This window comes from Chenopodium quinoa, unplaced genomic scaffold (genome assembly GCF_001683475.1).
Source record: "Chenopodium quinoa cultivar QQ74 unplaced genomic scaffold, ASM168347v1, whole genome shotgun sequence".
In the NCBI taxonomy this organism is placed as follows: Eukaryota; Viridiplantae; Streptophyta; class Magnoliopsida; order Caryophyllales; family Amaranthaceae; genus Chenopodium; species Chenopodium quinoa.
This window is the reverse complement of record NW_018743066.1, coordinates 547547-563510: the sequence shown is the minus strand read 5'-3', so window position 1 is coordinate 563510 and position 15964 is coordinate 547547. Positions and strand designations below refer to the sequence as shown.

General features: G+C 33.0%; 2 protein-coding genes across 2 annotated transcripts; both read right to left on the bottom strand.

Annotated features, from left to right (window-relative positions):
* Positions 1–454: 454 nt before the first annotated feature.
* Positions 455–4704, bottom strand: LOC110731228 (scarecrow-like protein 21). Its single transcript, XM_021911070.1, has 2 exons — positions 4575–4704; positions 455–2628 (listed from the first exon to the last, which is right to left on the bottom strand). Exon 2 carries the CDS (start codon positions 2491–2493, stop codon positions 859–861), a length of 1635 nt encoding a protein of 544 aa, XP_021766762.1. The 5' UTR covers positions 2494–2628; positions 4575–4704; the 3' UTR covers positions 455–858.
* An 8625-nt stretch (positions 4705–13329) lies between these two features.
* On the bottom strand, positions 13330–15206 carry LOC110731227 (CBL-interacting serine/threonine-protein kinase 12-like). The gene has a single exon (XM_021911069.1). The coding sequence runs from the start codon at positions 14975–14977 to the stop codon at positions 13541–13543; it is 1437 nt and encodes a 478-aa protein (XP_021766761.1). The 5' UTR covers positions 14978–15206; the 3' UTR covers positions 13330–13540.
* Positions 15207–15964: the final 758 nt, after the last annotated feature.

Sequence of the window (15964 nt, the reverse complement as noted above, 5' to 3'; positions counted from 1 at the left end):
TATGAACCTTATTAAATCTTGAGGTTAGAATAATACTTTAACGTGGAAACTTCCCTACTTTTTCTCTCACTCTCAAAGTGTATAACCTATTAGCTCAAGCCGAGTTGACCTGTAAGTGGTTCTAAAATAATAGGACAATTCTTCATACCTACATTAAACAAGTATGTACCCTGGCTATGATATGTGCACGACACACGTGCACGTGTGGCTAGCTTGTGCATAACATGGGACAAGCATTTGTCACACAAGTTAACATGCGCTAGTGAATGTCATGGACACGCCAACTTTAATGCACAAAGCTATATAGGCTGTTTCAAGAGTGGATGACTAAGTCCACTTCAGAATATAGCCGCATGTCTTCAAATCTATGATATGTAGCATCATAAATCATTGGACAGTCAAGTTCAAAGAAATTGAAAAGGAGATTTGATTATCAAATTTAAATGTGCAATCATTATAAAAGCTTGTTTTGTTTGTGTTGAACTCCAATATATTCAGCTGAAAATACAAAGTGCAACCAAAGATGTATCCATAAATTTCAATAGCCACACATTATACAATTACTAGTAGTAGCATAATTTCTACAAAACTAAACTTCAACTACGAATGGAAAATGAAACTATGTCCCCAACCCCAATTGTTTATCTAACATGTTTTTAGTAAATCGCATACTGGTGTTGCACAAACAAAACCAAAGCTGTTAATTGTTACCCTACTGATAAACTGCAAGTAGGCACCAGAACTCTTATTCCAATTCCCACGAACGTAGCAAAATTTTAGCAGGACATGGAGAGGAGAACAGGACTTTACAAGACTCCAAGCCATTTGTTTGATCAAGTTCTTTGGCATTAGTATTCCTCACCTCCATGCAGAAGAGGATGACAAAATGCGGTTCTTCCAACCCAGAAACAGTGCTCCATGCCACTCTTGCAACCTATAATTACCATGGAACTCCTTCATCAAACCCCTGACTCCATCAATCACTGTGTAACTCAAGGGCAATTGAGTAAAACCTGCCATGTTCAATCTTGCCCTCCATTTGCCAAAAGGCTCATGCCTTTCCACCCTTTGTGCGTCCTCACAAGCTATCATGTTAACAATATCACGTGCAAGACAATGCATCTCTGCATTTATCCTCTTCTTGTCACCCCTAGCAAGAGCCACATCAACTGATTCATACATTGCCGTGTAGTAATCCAAAGTCTCAGCGAATCGGTTGAGGAAGGGAGAAGTGTTTGTGTTTGACTCTTGCTCGACTACAGTCACAATTCGGGGTGACAACTCCTTAACTAGCCTCAACAAGCGGTCCCGATGGTTTTCAGTGCTCACACTCTCATCTGGCATGTGGTGTAGCATGTAGGGAAAATTCACTGCCAAAGCCTCCCCAGGGCGAATGCTTAGATTCTCCCTTTTTACTTCACAACCTGACATTGCTGCTGCATGGAATTCAAAGGGCACATTCCATTGTTTAGCCTCCATTGAAAGTCTCTTTTCTACAAGTTCCAGCCCTGCTCCCCGAGCAAGGACTGATTGGGAGTCATCGACTCCAGTGATACGAACAAGTGGGGGCCCACCAGGCCGGTTACCAAGAGACTGGATTAACGATAACCACTGTGTCCCCATCCCAATTTGAAAATCAATGATGTGGATACTCCCCTCGTGCCCCACAGCTTCTTGAATGATAAGATTCGCGGACATGTACGCAAATTTGAAATAAGGGCAAACCTGATACAATATATGCATATAGGTGAGAAGCTCAGAACTTGTTGGTTGCTCACACCTTAGCTTCTTGTAGATAGTATAACCCGAGGATTCCAGCCTTGCTCTCAGCCCTTCAAGCATGTATGCAGCCAATCGTTGCATTGGTGTCCCACATACTGACACCATCTTGTCTAAAGCATCCATCAAGGTTTCTGCAGTTGACACATCCTTCTCTGAGACTGCTTGTGCACATAAAAACAGTACCTGTTTGAGATCCATCTTAGGGAGCATCTCCATCAGTTGGTTTGATGAGGGTCCATGATTACCCCCGTGACTCAAAGAGCAATAGTGTCCATCTATCAAGCGAGGAGAATCAGGCCCCAACAGAGAGCGCTCCAGTTCTCTAAGCTGGTTCCTTAGTTCAGTATTGTCATCCACCACAGAGGAGTTACTCATTGGGGAACCATAAGTGTTGTCGGAAGATTGAGGAGGGTCTGAGATGTATGACTGAGAACCTTGTGGAGAAAACTGGCTTCTGTTCGATGAGGTGCTCACACCAGATGGTGAGTCATAGATGTTATAAAGGCCAGCATTTTGACCAGAGTCTAATGTGATATATCCTTCATTGAAGTTTTGGAAAGATATCTGGTTTCCCTGAGTAGTGTTATTAGGGTACATGTTATTGTCGAACACTTGATAATGGGATGAGCAATAAGGTGTTATATCAGGGGCATGCTGGTAAAGGAATCCATGTACTCCACTTGTAGCGCAGTTGTGCTGAGATGTTTGCATCTAGTATTGTACTATCTGACCTTATGAAAGAAAATTCAGGGAAGATAAAGACTAATAGCCTTTTGTTTGAAACTAGAACTTCAGTGAGAATATGATATGTTATTTGTTACGCTAGAGCAAGAGCAAAATGGTTACCTGCAGAGATTTAAAGAAACTATAAGAATTCACACCCAATCAATATTTTAAAAGCCACATCATACAAGTAACATGAAGACTTTGACACAACTATTGAACGTTCAACTGGACTATAATTGATACAAAAGAAAGTAAATAAATTAAAGACGGACACCAATTACTCCAACTAAATTCACAGGATCAGCAATATCCAGGTTTCACAGTGCGGTACTTTGCATTAAAAACATATCTAAGCCAATATCAGGTAACTTTGCTGCTTAATTACCTTCACATAACCAAACAGGAAGCTACACCTTAAAAGGGAACTGCAGGTCTCAAATCGAATTGAAGATATTGAAGCATGAAGACCTAATAAGTTTATAGACTTCAATTGTCATCTCAATCTAAGACATCTCTCGATTGCTTGCAACATAGTGTGACTTTAAAGTTTAAGCTATTGACATTAGTCTAACTCAGTGGAACATGAACAAAATGCTTATCACTGGAATTATGGATGTTGACGCTGAGATGATTCAGTCCATTCAGATAAACAGGCTACATTGACATTCGACATGACCACCTAACTCCGAACATCACAGTAATCAGGTAGTACTGTAGTAGCAACTCCAATTCTACACACAACACAATCACGATAGGGCAGTGTGCCCCAATGTTCATCATCCTAAGTTTATCAAGTAGCATCAAGATATAATTAAGAATTAGGTAGCAGCAGAATCTAATGTAGCTAGCCGTTAAAGTCCCTCAGTTTCTACATCTTCAATTCCCTCTTCAGGAAGTAACCAGTAAAAAAGATTTGAATCTGAGATACAAATAACAATCTATAATAAACTCTCATCAGGTTAACCAGAACCAGGACTGTTTGACTACAATAAGAAATAAGCACAAAACAATCACTAAAGGTTGTTAAAAGTAATGATAGACGCATTACTCGATTATAAACCAATAAATCTCCAGATGTATAATGCAGGGCAAACTCCCTAAACGAATGGACAACTCCGAAAGGAAAGGCCAATTGAGTAGAAGCACTATGGAACACTGCAATGAATTCAAGATCTAATCTTTTCTATAAACAGCTTAAAATGATCACAAAAACTAAAGCCTTAAGACTACCATCATGATCTCTAACTCTTGCTACTATAGTAAGGCCTAAATTTCCAGTTTTCCACCCTACTCAGCTCAATTAAATGTGTAAGAAAGCACAAAAACATCAATCTACTCTAATCATCAGAATTCCTGGTTATCTTAATTTGATTTTGTTTTCCGAAAATAGATACACCTTTAATTAAGCTTATACTAATAGTTACGAAAGGCAATAATACGCGTAAAAGCATAGCCAGAGTCCATAAATTCATCAAATGAAGGCTATGAAGCAGTGAAAAGGCATGAATTAAGGTAAAAAGCCACTTTTTAATCCAAAAGAAAGAAAAATAAAAGGGTAACACTGACTCCAAAGATCATCAAAGTTCATGCACCAAACATCAATAATAAAAGCTAATTAATGTTTATTAATTAATTATCTATATTATATTATGTACTCCGTACCTCAAGATTCAATATTTCAATACTTGTTCATCAATAAATTCAAATTTCTGGATTATTTTGATCAATTCATTCCAACATAAAACAGTATTTCAACTCAATTTCCAAATCCCAATTAACTCAAAACTACTAATCACTAAAATAAAATTAAAAAATCAAATCAAAAATACTAAAGATACAAGAAAGTTTCAAACAAAGCAACCAATTCAACAAGTTGAACAACCAACGAGTAAAATTCAAACAATCCCAACAACCAAATAGAAACAAAATTGCAAACATAAAGTTCTAATTCATCAAAAGTAAAATGAAAAATTGCTAACATAAAGTTTCAATACATCAAAGAAATGAATTTAGGGAAGTGGGAAGCTAAAGAAATAAAGATTTAAGTAGGGTCAACAAATACATACCTTGTTTAATAATTTCCCAGAATAATCTGAAATTTGTATGAGTTGAAAATTGCAGATTTTGAAGATTTGGGAAAAATATTAGGAGAGAGAAAATGTTAAAAAGTTTTGAGTCCAAGAAAATTTACTTGGTTCAACCCACCACTTTTATAATCACAATCTTAAGTTTGACACGAAGCAGGGATGAAAACTGCCCTTGATTTTGGGTTTATTTACGATTATACCATTTGTTTCTATCACTAGTGGTGGCCATTGAGTGACTAAAGTGGGACCCATTTTTATGATGAAAAAACAAAAAGGAAATTGAACAAATATTACGTTACTCCTTATCTTTTGCTATTCTTTTGTCATCTCCGCGTTCGTTCTTTTTATATTTTAAGGGCCATAAGGAATTAAGGGTAATGTTTATTCTTTGATCTTTGATTTTGCATTTGGTATTGTAATACTTCCTTGGTTTTTCAAATACTTACTTCATTTTACATATATTTGCAATGATTTAACGTATTAGTGTGGATAGAAAATATCTAATCATTGCAAATAATATAAATCAAACGACTCTGTTCTTTTGAGCTTATGGGCAAAGTAGAACAAATTTCAATAATGCATAATTGATTTTAGCATAGCAGAGCAGCTGTCAGCAGGACAAAGTATATTTCAACATAGCATAGCAAATTGTAGCATAGCAGAGCAAGTGTCAGCATAGCAAATTTCAGCACAGCAGAGCATGTTTCAATATAGCAGAGCAACTCGAAAAGAACAGAGTTGTAGTATAGTAATATGGGAATGGAACACGAATTTACTATAAGAACCCATATGATAAATAATAAGATAGAAAGATAGATTACATGCGTAGATAGTGAAATATTGCAATATTTATTAAACTTCTTAATTAATAATTGTTCTAATATTTGTGAAATGAAGTAAGTAATGTATTTAACCAATCACTCTTGTATAAATTGGAAGTAGGTGAACGTATAAGGGCATGTTTGACGATAATTATTGGATTTGTATACAATGGTTTTACTGGGTCAAAAAAATTGTTGATATTGTATACCATGTGGATTGTATTAACATTGGACAAATTTGATGATGAATATTGAAGTACATTACTAGATTGACTTATAAGAGTTGTATTTTGATTAGGTTTTACTGTTTTAGGATGTAGTTATTACGGAGTATTTATTTACCTTAAATATAGTTGAGCTAAAGCAATTGCATTTACAACTACATACTTCAATAGCTTAGGCTCTAGGAGCTAGTTTTCCAATTAACAACTGCTATTTCTGTATTATAAGTGTTTTATTAGTAGTTTTTGTAAAATTCACCTGATCCACTTTGACTATGTTTGTGATCTATACATTTAAAAAAAAAAAAAAAAAAAAGTCTTGTCTCTTGTGGATATAACTTGTTGTAATCGCCTGGATTAATAGATTATGGTGCATATCCATGATCTAATTTGTATCTTAAATATGTTGGATTATATATATTGCTTTGAGAATATAATAAAGGTGAAAAATGTCAAATAATCTGTATTTCACTAATTTCAGTTCTCATTTTCCACCTATAAAGTATAAACTGTAGTTAGAGTATAATTAGTGACTTCATCTCTGTCGTCAGCTATATAATACAGTAATTAAAAGCACAAACGATAATGTACTGGTATTATTGTCAAATAATTTCTAGATGATCGAGTATAATTGTACAAATCATGTTTTTGTTGTCTATGACAGCATGATAATATATAAGTGGTCCCTCTTCCTTGATAATTTAAGTACAATACTAAGCTCTCTCTATCTACTACGAGTATACACTTACTCCGTATGTAGTAACGTGTTATAATAAAACTACAAGTACTACTATTTTTGTCCTCTTCTTTGATTAATATTAATAAGCAAATTATTTAATTAGTGAACGTTGATTAGTTCGTCCACATTAATTAATTATATACACTCCCATCCTTACTTAATAATTGCTTCATGCTTTCATAAAATAAAACTAATCTTTATCATGTGGTTCTAGGTTATGTAACTGATTCTAGCTAATCAACTTATAATTATTTTAATTCGACACACAGGAATAAACATGCATCTATCTAATTATTTGACAAAAGACATGTACTTATTAATTGGTATGTAGTATACTACTTCGTACTAGTCTACTACGTATTTATATGGAGACTTTTATAGGTCATTTGATCTTAATAGTACGTATTACAATTTTGGAATTCCAATTGAATGATGTTTTAATTAAATTTATTTCTACCCTATCAAATCTAGCTAGCTTGTTGTTTCTCATACTCAATTCATTTAAGAATTTTCTCTTCTAAAATCTAAGTAGAGAATAATATCCTTTTATTGCCTTACAAACTTCAATTTGGGGTAAATCCATATATATATGTGCAGGCATAAAAGGCTTATTCAAGTAATTCAATGATGTTAATCTACAAATTACAAGTATAGTAATTTCAATGTACATGGGTTAATAATTATGTGTCAACTGACTAAGAAGTTCGGTTTTCAATTTAAATCAAACAATCCAATTTAATTTTATTAAAATTAAAAAAAAATTAAGTTTTTTGAATATCGAGTCCAATCCAATTCGAATTTTGGTAAACTTTCGATCTAATTAATACCGTAGCTAGGTAGTTTTGATCCAATCAAAATTTACACCAAGTCACTATCCAATTTAACACTAAATGGTTTGTCTATATATTTGGATTATTCAATCCAAAATCCATATTGATATGTAATAATACAATTATTTTATTTTTTATATATATAGTAGCCATGAACATTATTACCCATAGGCCATATGCCTTATTAGAGTACTTTAGTAATTGAGTATTTTAATAATCTTATGGAAAAAAATGTTATAGCAAAGTATTCTTCTTTCAAAACAAATAATAATAATAAAGTATTCTACAAGTATTATTTAATTTCAAAAATAACAATAATGTTGGTTTTTTTATAGTATATACTTATTTCCAATGTCTATAATACATAACCAGTCCTTGCAAGCTCAGATCCAAGTCTTAAAGATCAATATGGTTATTAAGACTTCAAATAATTAAGCTTATAATGCATGTAATTAACATCATCATATAATTCATATATTACTCTTGAAGAAGATAAATTATATTCTTATAATTTCTATTCTTATTATAATTTTTTTTTTTTAATTCAAACCCTCTTAATCCAATCTAATTGAAACTTAGATTTCGAGAAACCTTTTATTCTCTAATCCAATTTAAATTAATGACTCGGTATAAAATGACTATACACGGGGCATATATTAATATTCTATTATGACTCTTGAATTCTTGATGTTAGTCTTCCCCTCTTTGTTCCTTCCATGTTTAAACTACAATAACTGAATTAGTAATTTAGCATCTTTGTGAAAATTCAACTATAGTTACAGTAGTACTAACAGTCCTATTGTTTCATCATAGCTTACATCGTGTTTGTGTATCCATTTAAATTGAGGTAAGGTTGGACGGAGTCAAGTTAACTAAAATACTCCTTAATTAATAGTACGGATTAACTATTACCATTCGGAGAACTTATTTAGGTCAACACATTTAGCTCTAGTCAAATGTTTTATATTAAAAAAAAAAAAAAAAAAAAAAAAAAAAAAAAAAAAAAAAAAAAAACCCTTTTTACTTTATAATTCAAGCTCAGTTTCGTCGTCTTCCAATTTAAGTTTTAGTGATGACTCTGATGAGATCCAACCGATTCAACAAACACTCGAAATGTTATAAAAATTCATGTGCCATTTATGAGTTATGTTGGTTGCTTTACTTGCTTACTATAGAGTGACGTAATTTTAATTAATATATATGACGTAAAGGTTGGCTTAATAATCATTAAGATTTCCCCTCTAAGATAAACTAGACTATATACTTTTAATTTGGTTGCATTGTTTTAAGATGATAAACTCATATTATCTACAAGTATATTATATCACTGTAATTCGTATAGTTTTCATTTTCATGAACTAAAGAATTTATCAAAAAGAAAAAAATATTAACAAAATTAATGTATTTAGTTAAATTGTGCATGGTAAGTCTAATCACTTTTGTCTGTTACATATAAAATTCCACCATAACCGATAAATGAACCATGAACAATACGAAGTAACTGATAAATCTAGCTAGCTTCTTTCTAGCTTTTTGATAGAGTATATAAAACCTAATTTCGGACTTTATTTATAACTGATAAATGAGCCATGAATGATAATATATAAATCTAGCTTCTTTCTTTTTAATAGAGCATATAAATCTATTATTAGACTTAAAACATTAATTTAAACTTTTAGTTAAGTTGACCCTACCTTTAACACTTTAAAAAAAAGGTAGAGAACTAGAGACTATACAATAGATTTCAAATAGGATGAAAGATAGATCAATGTTGTGGCGGCTTTTTTTATAAGGTGGAGATTAACAAAATTATATTTCCTCTATTTTTTATTTACTTTTTATAAGGGGGAGACTAAGAGATGATTAGACTAGGTAAACGAATAAATTAAGCTATGAAATTTAAACCGTAGCAACGTATTATTCTTTTCTTCTTATTGTTGATAAAATTTTGTGAAGTAATTTATCAGTTTACCTAGTCTAATATCTCTGTTAAAATGTGTGTCAAAAGAGTGTGTTGCAAGTAAATAAAAACAAAGGAAGTATATATATTATGTGATGAACCATTATACAATCTCCTTAATTAGTGTCACTAGCTAGAAAGAAATAAGAACATAAAATACCAAAATAATCAGCAAATTAAGTAGTGTTAGTGTACAAAGAAATAAAGTAGGTATATGAGGCATCAAATTGGAATATTAAGTAAGATAGAATGATGATATCGTATAATAAGATACGAGTATATTGTACTCGTATATATGACCATATGTTACAGGTGTAGTTAAAATAAAAGGCCAAATAAGTTGAGTAATTGACTAACCCAAAGCTCACACGTACCAAAAATGGAAAATCAACAATAAAACGTGCCAAAAAAATTAAAAAATAATAGATAAATAAAAAACTATGGGCCGTAGGTTCTTTCCTTTGGCGACACGGTTTCAAGGAAAGAGAAGGCGAGTGGGGAGTCAATAGTCAGAGACAAACAAGTAGGAAATGGCAGTTTCGTAAATATGTTTATCTATCATGGGCTTTTTCGAGATATGAATCTGTCGGCTTAGAGACGTTGACCCCTCCTTCGCGGAAGCAACATCCAATATTCTCTCGTTTTCTTTCGCTATTTATTTTACTCGTACTACCGCTTAGAAATAAGAAAAAGAGAGGAATAATTCTTCAATGTCAATTTAAACGTATATCTTTGAAGTGTTTCTATTATCTAGAGTATTATTTTTAAGATAGATATAGAAAATGATCAGATTTATCTTATCTTTGAATTGTAATCTATCTTAAGAAAAACTAATTAATGCGTTGTATAAATGAGTTTGGTGATTGGACCGAATTAAAATGTTGAAACACATTATTTACCTTATTAAGTCATTCACGAGCAATTAAATCTTTCATAGACGCACAATTTATCATAAACCGTACTATGAGTACATAATGTTTGGAACACTTTTTGAAGTGATGGTAAAGCTATACATCTATTTACCTCAATGGCTTTTAAGTTTAAGAAAGATTGGTTTTTTGAAGGGGTTAACTAATTAACCTAAGATGGTAAATAGCCAGAAATAGCGGTTATTAGATGGAGAAGAATAATGTACACGAATGAAGGGATGATAATAGTGATGAAAACAAGAATAGTGATACAACTTTAGCAGACTTCCTATTGCTTTTGTGATCTGTGCATTTTTTATAAAGCTAACAGCATCTCGTGGTGGTCTCATGCAATGCTATATACACAAATACAACCATCATATCTGATCTCTCATCTAAATCTAATCTGACTACTTTATTATTAGTGCATGCACATTCAATTGTAAGATAATGTGTCTACGCGTAGTACATATTTTTATTAATTGGTCTTAATTTCATAACTCATCACAAGGGTAGCAGTGTAGTGTATCCTATGTATGTAAGTGTATGGCAATGATCAAGCTAAGTACGGTAAGGTATTCTGATAAAGTACTGCCTTCTTTTTTTTGTAAGATTTTTATATCAGACTTTAGAATTTTGAGTCCAAATCCATTTAAGTGAGGGTATTTGGGGTAAAAATTCTTTTTTTTTTTTTCTCCTCTGCTTACAAGTGCTAAAAAAAAGAAGATCAACGAAGGTAAATAATAAGTGAATAATAGTCATGTGAACTCTTGTTATATTCGTCTTATGTTATGCACAATTTTGGAGAGTTATGCCATATATCATTACATGTATAATGACACTCAAAATTGTATTTTCTTGTTTTAAAAATACAAATATATACTTTTATAAAATGCTACTCACTCCTTCAAAAAGGTGTTGCTTAACTTTTATAATATATATAGTGGTATCAACTATCAATTCTATATCCAAAATTGACTAAAATTGTAAAAAGGGAGAAAAAAAAATGGTTGGAGTAGAAGAATAATAGATAAATAATAATAACTTGTTTTTATATTAATAGAAATGATTGATTAAAAAAAAAAAAACCATTAGAGGCAAGCAACTTCGAGGTCCCATGCATGTTAATGCAGAGCATAAAGGGATGTGTTAGTTAAGTAGATAATGATCAATTACATTACTTCTTTAATAGTAAATAATTAGGAAAGTAGTAAGCAAAGTATGGTAGTTTGAATAATATAGTACGTACATATATAATCCTTCTAAACTTTATTAAAGTAATCCTACACTGATTTTTGAATAATTAAGTGGACGTGTGTGGAACATTCTTCTTTTTCTGCCGATTAAGATAGAATAAAGTCCGTAGATCTACATATTACAACCTGTACGTTCTTATCACTTCATTCTTTGATTCCACTACACCTTCTCATTTCATTTTCGTCAATTTGTCAAAAGTATAGTAAAAGGTAATCCTTCAATTTCAACATTATCATTATATATTTTTTTCTAATAATTGAACCATTAAACATAAGACCTTAAAGCCATGAGTACGTAAAATTAAATGGTGGAGTACTACAATAAACGAAGTAACACTACATTATTTTGTAAAAATTGTTTTAGACACGTAGTAATATAAGCCATTTTTGTAATTCTCATACTTTTAATTAAGAAATTTTCTTTTCCTATTCTATTAAGCAATTATATATCACATTGGCTCTAAAAAGTATTTGCTCTCTACAATTTGATTTTTACTATATTTATATGGTTACTTTGACTTTATTTTTTTACCAATATATAAAAAACATATGTAGTCATATAAAATATTTTTAGATTAGTCTTTATGTATATTTTCATAATATTAACCTTTTTATATTTGTTAATAATATATAATTATAAAATATTAATGATAAAAAATGTACATTGGTATGTGTGTCACTCAAAGTATTATGATTAAGATGAAACGAAAGGAGTATGTGACTCTGCTATTTAGTTCCATTTTTGTGTCTCATTTATATTTCCACACATTCCATATTAGCCTATTAGGCGATGTTATTTTTTTAAAAAGTGGTGGTATTCAAGATATGTATTTTCTAATCAGATTTGCTATGATAAAACACAAGTCTCGAATTGAATTAGTGCTACTCTAGTAGACTCCTGATAATATTATTAAAATTCTCAATCAAATTGTTCTTTATTTGAAGAGAAAGTGTGCGCATCATATTGTAAAATGTACTTTGTATAATATGTCACATCATCTACACAAATCTATAACATAAATACGTAGTAACGACTAAAAAGTATTAATCTCAACCCAAAATATTCGTTGGATTATTCCAAGTTTCCTACTCTTTGGATTTCCCGATTTTAACGAGTTATTAACTATTTGGCAAACACTAATAGGCCAACTAGCTCGTCCATTTCTACTTGGAGGCCCAATATATAGCAATGATGATCCAATATAAGGCCCATGAACGTGAATGGAGCTCAAATGTCCAAATGATCGGTCTTTCACTCTTTCCATTGACCCAGCTCTCATGCAACCAACGATTACATCATTTTGGTTTATTTTATACAAATACTTCTTTGAGTATGAATAAACGGAAAGAACATTGGATTTATGTAATTATTTTGATGAATTATGTGCTGCTAATTTTGGATTTTATCATATGGACCTATGGTATTACTACTATATTGTGTAGGCTTATGCAATTGAGCTTGATTTTGTGACAATATCAACTGAAAACACTAGATAAAGTATAGAAATGGCATGTTGCTCTAGATATTTCGTATGCCCTTCAATTTTGCGTCCGTATCTCTATCATAGACTCATAATTTATATACAATTTTGAAGGTTCTTCAAAAAATTATATGCCAATTATACATACTCTAATTTTAGTTATTTTACTCATTATTTTGAGATGTGTACCAATGTAATAAGGAATAAAGGAGTATGATACAATTTTTACTGCTTGTAATATAGATCACGCTTTACTATTTTGAGATGATCGCCAATTTAACAGCTGTATATACACCAAATTAATAACTACTCTATAACTTTGAATTCAAATTACGGTTATATATTTTGAATTGCTCGCCAAATCAACAACTAGATGCGCGCCAATTTAATAACCATGGAATGCAAGCTTGGGTAACACGGAGTACCAAATATGATTTACTATTTTTAGATGCAATCCAATTAACTAATTATAGATGCCCGCCAAATCAGCTAGTTGTACTATTGAATACAAAGTAATATAGAAGTAAAATTTTACTAAAAAGTATATTCTCACTATATTATATATATTCCTTGGTCTCAAGAGTCTCAACCATTACAGCATTTCAAGTTTTGACTCACCTAAATTTTGAAAATAATATAGAAATCTGCCCCTAATTAGCTGATAATATAAGATATAAACCCCCCAAAAAAAGCATATAAATTAATGATTTTCAAATAGAGAATACGAATCTACTCCGTATCCGACGGTAAATTCGCGGCGGCAACTTCAACAGCCGGAGGAGACTGTTCACTAACAGACAGATTCTCAAGACCAGGCTTCAATTCTTGATTGCAAAACTCTTCATATTCTCCTTTATCACCACCCTGTTTCTTAACCTCCACCACACACAAAGATGGGGTTAACTCGAATATCTCGGCTTGTAATGTCAATGGTCCTTTGGCACCTTCTTTAGACCCTTCCAAATTCACTCTACAATCCTTTTTCCTCACTGTGAAGCTCACCACCTTCGCAATCTCCTCCAATTTTGATATAATTGTCGACACCGGTGCTCCGGACACGAACCTTGAGCCTTCCCCATCATCATCATCGAAGAGTCCCGAGAGATCGAACCCTCGGGACATTGAGATGATATCGAAAGCGTTCAGGCTTGCCGGGCGAGGCAAGCCTGGAACAGGCTTTCGCGGTCGTTGTATTTCAGACCCAGACTCAGACTCGGACTCAGACAAACATTCTGTCTCATCAAAGTTGCTGCAAACATCATCATCCTCTTTGAAAGTACACATTTTGTTGTCTTCGAAGTAGAATTTGACATTCTGAAAACCCTTTTTGAACCATTTGTTTTCCATGACTTCAGGAATGGTGATTCGAGTGTCGGGATTGGTGTCAAGCAATCGACGCAACAACCTAGTCAATTCAGGCGAAAACCATCTCGGACACCGGAATTCACCCCTATAAATCTTGCGATACATTGACATAATGTTAGGATCATGAAAAGGTAAAAAACCAGCCATTAACACAAACAAAATCACCCCACATGACCAAATATCCACCTTCGCCGCATCGTACCCTTTTCGAGCGAGAAGCTCCGGCGCAACATACGCCGGAGTTCCGCAGAATGTATGGAATAAACCATCTTGCTGTATCTGATCAGATACAGCGCTAAGCCCGAAATCGGAGACTTTGAGGTCACCGTTTTCGTCGACTAAAAGATTCTCCGGCTTGAGATCCCGATGATAAACGCCTCTAGCATGACAGAACCCGACTGCGGAAATCAACTGTTGGAAGTACTTTCTAGCAACGTCTTCCTTCAATCTACCCTTGGACACCTTATTGAAGAGCTCACCACCACGAACATATTCCATGACAAAGAAGATTTTGGTTTTTGTTGCCATAACCTCGAAGAGTTTAACGATGTTGGGGTGGCGAACACGGCGGAGGATTGAAATCTCACGCTTGATGTGCGTCATTAGACCTCCTTTCATGATCTTTTCTTTGTCGAGAACTTTGATCGCCACGCATTCGGCGGTCTTGACGTTTTTCGCAACATAGACTTTGGCAAATGTGCCGTGGCCCAAGAGTTTTCCGACCTCGTACCGCCCCAGAAGAAGGTTTTCCCTCTCCTTCTTGTTGTTATTCGATGACGGCGAAGGGGCGACCGCAGCCATCGGAAATTAAATAAAAAAACCCTAAAAATAATAACAACCCAAATGAAATTGAGAATTGAGAATGGAATTTGAAATGATTTTGGGGGGGGGGGTGATTGAAGGAAGAACCCAGATAGACGACGTAAGAGGAGAGAGAAAGGGGTGATGAGTGTAATTTGGATGAATGGTTGTTTGTTGCTGGGAAAAAGGAGAAATGGGTATTTTTTTTTTTTTTTTAATTTTTTAATTAAGAGAGAGAGAAAGTGGTGGTGAAGGTAAGTCGGTGTGACTTAAAAAAGAGGGCATTACAGAAACAGCTGGGGACATCACAGGCCTTGTGATTATATCGTAACACTAGACTTTGTTTTTCAATTTTTGTGCGGCGTTATACTACTTTACGTCATAAGTAACCCTAGATATTTTCTATTTCCACAAATAGTAGAATTACAATAAAACGTTGTCGTCATCGTTGGGGGTTGCCGTGTTCTTAATGTTTTCTTAATAATTTTTGCCGGGAAAAAAAAATATAAATCGTTGGCCTATTATACACTTGTAAAGCGAAGAAAATGTTGATGGAATTGGTAATTGCAGATGTTTGGTAATTATTCAAAGGTTCTGTGAAAAGTGTACAGGTTCTTTTATCTTTTTCTCTCATTTTTGATTAATTGCTTGTTTGATTTCTAGCAATTAAGCGAGAATGTTGCTCCTTTTATGATTCAATTGATAGTATTTGTTTTAGGAAGTGGTTAAAGCCTGGAACTTTTGCCCATTTTAGCATGAAATCAGCTGTAAATTTGATTATTCTTGTAATCTGATAGGATAGTAGTGTGATTGTTGTTGCTTGGGTCAGATGCAAAACAAAGTAAGATTCCCAATTCTTGGCATTGTAAATGTGTAAGGAATTCTCTGATTGTTGTGATAAATGAACCATTTATCGATATCGAAATTCAGGGCTACTATTCTGGGAGATCCTGATTCCTGAATTCTTAATGACATTGATTAAGCCCT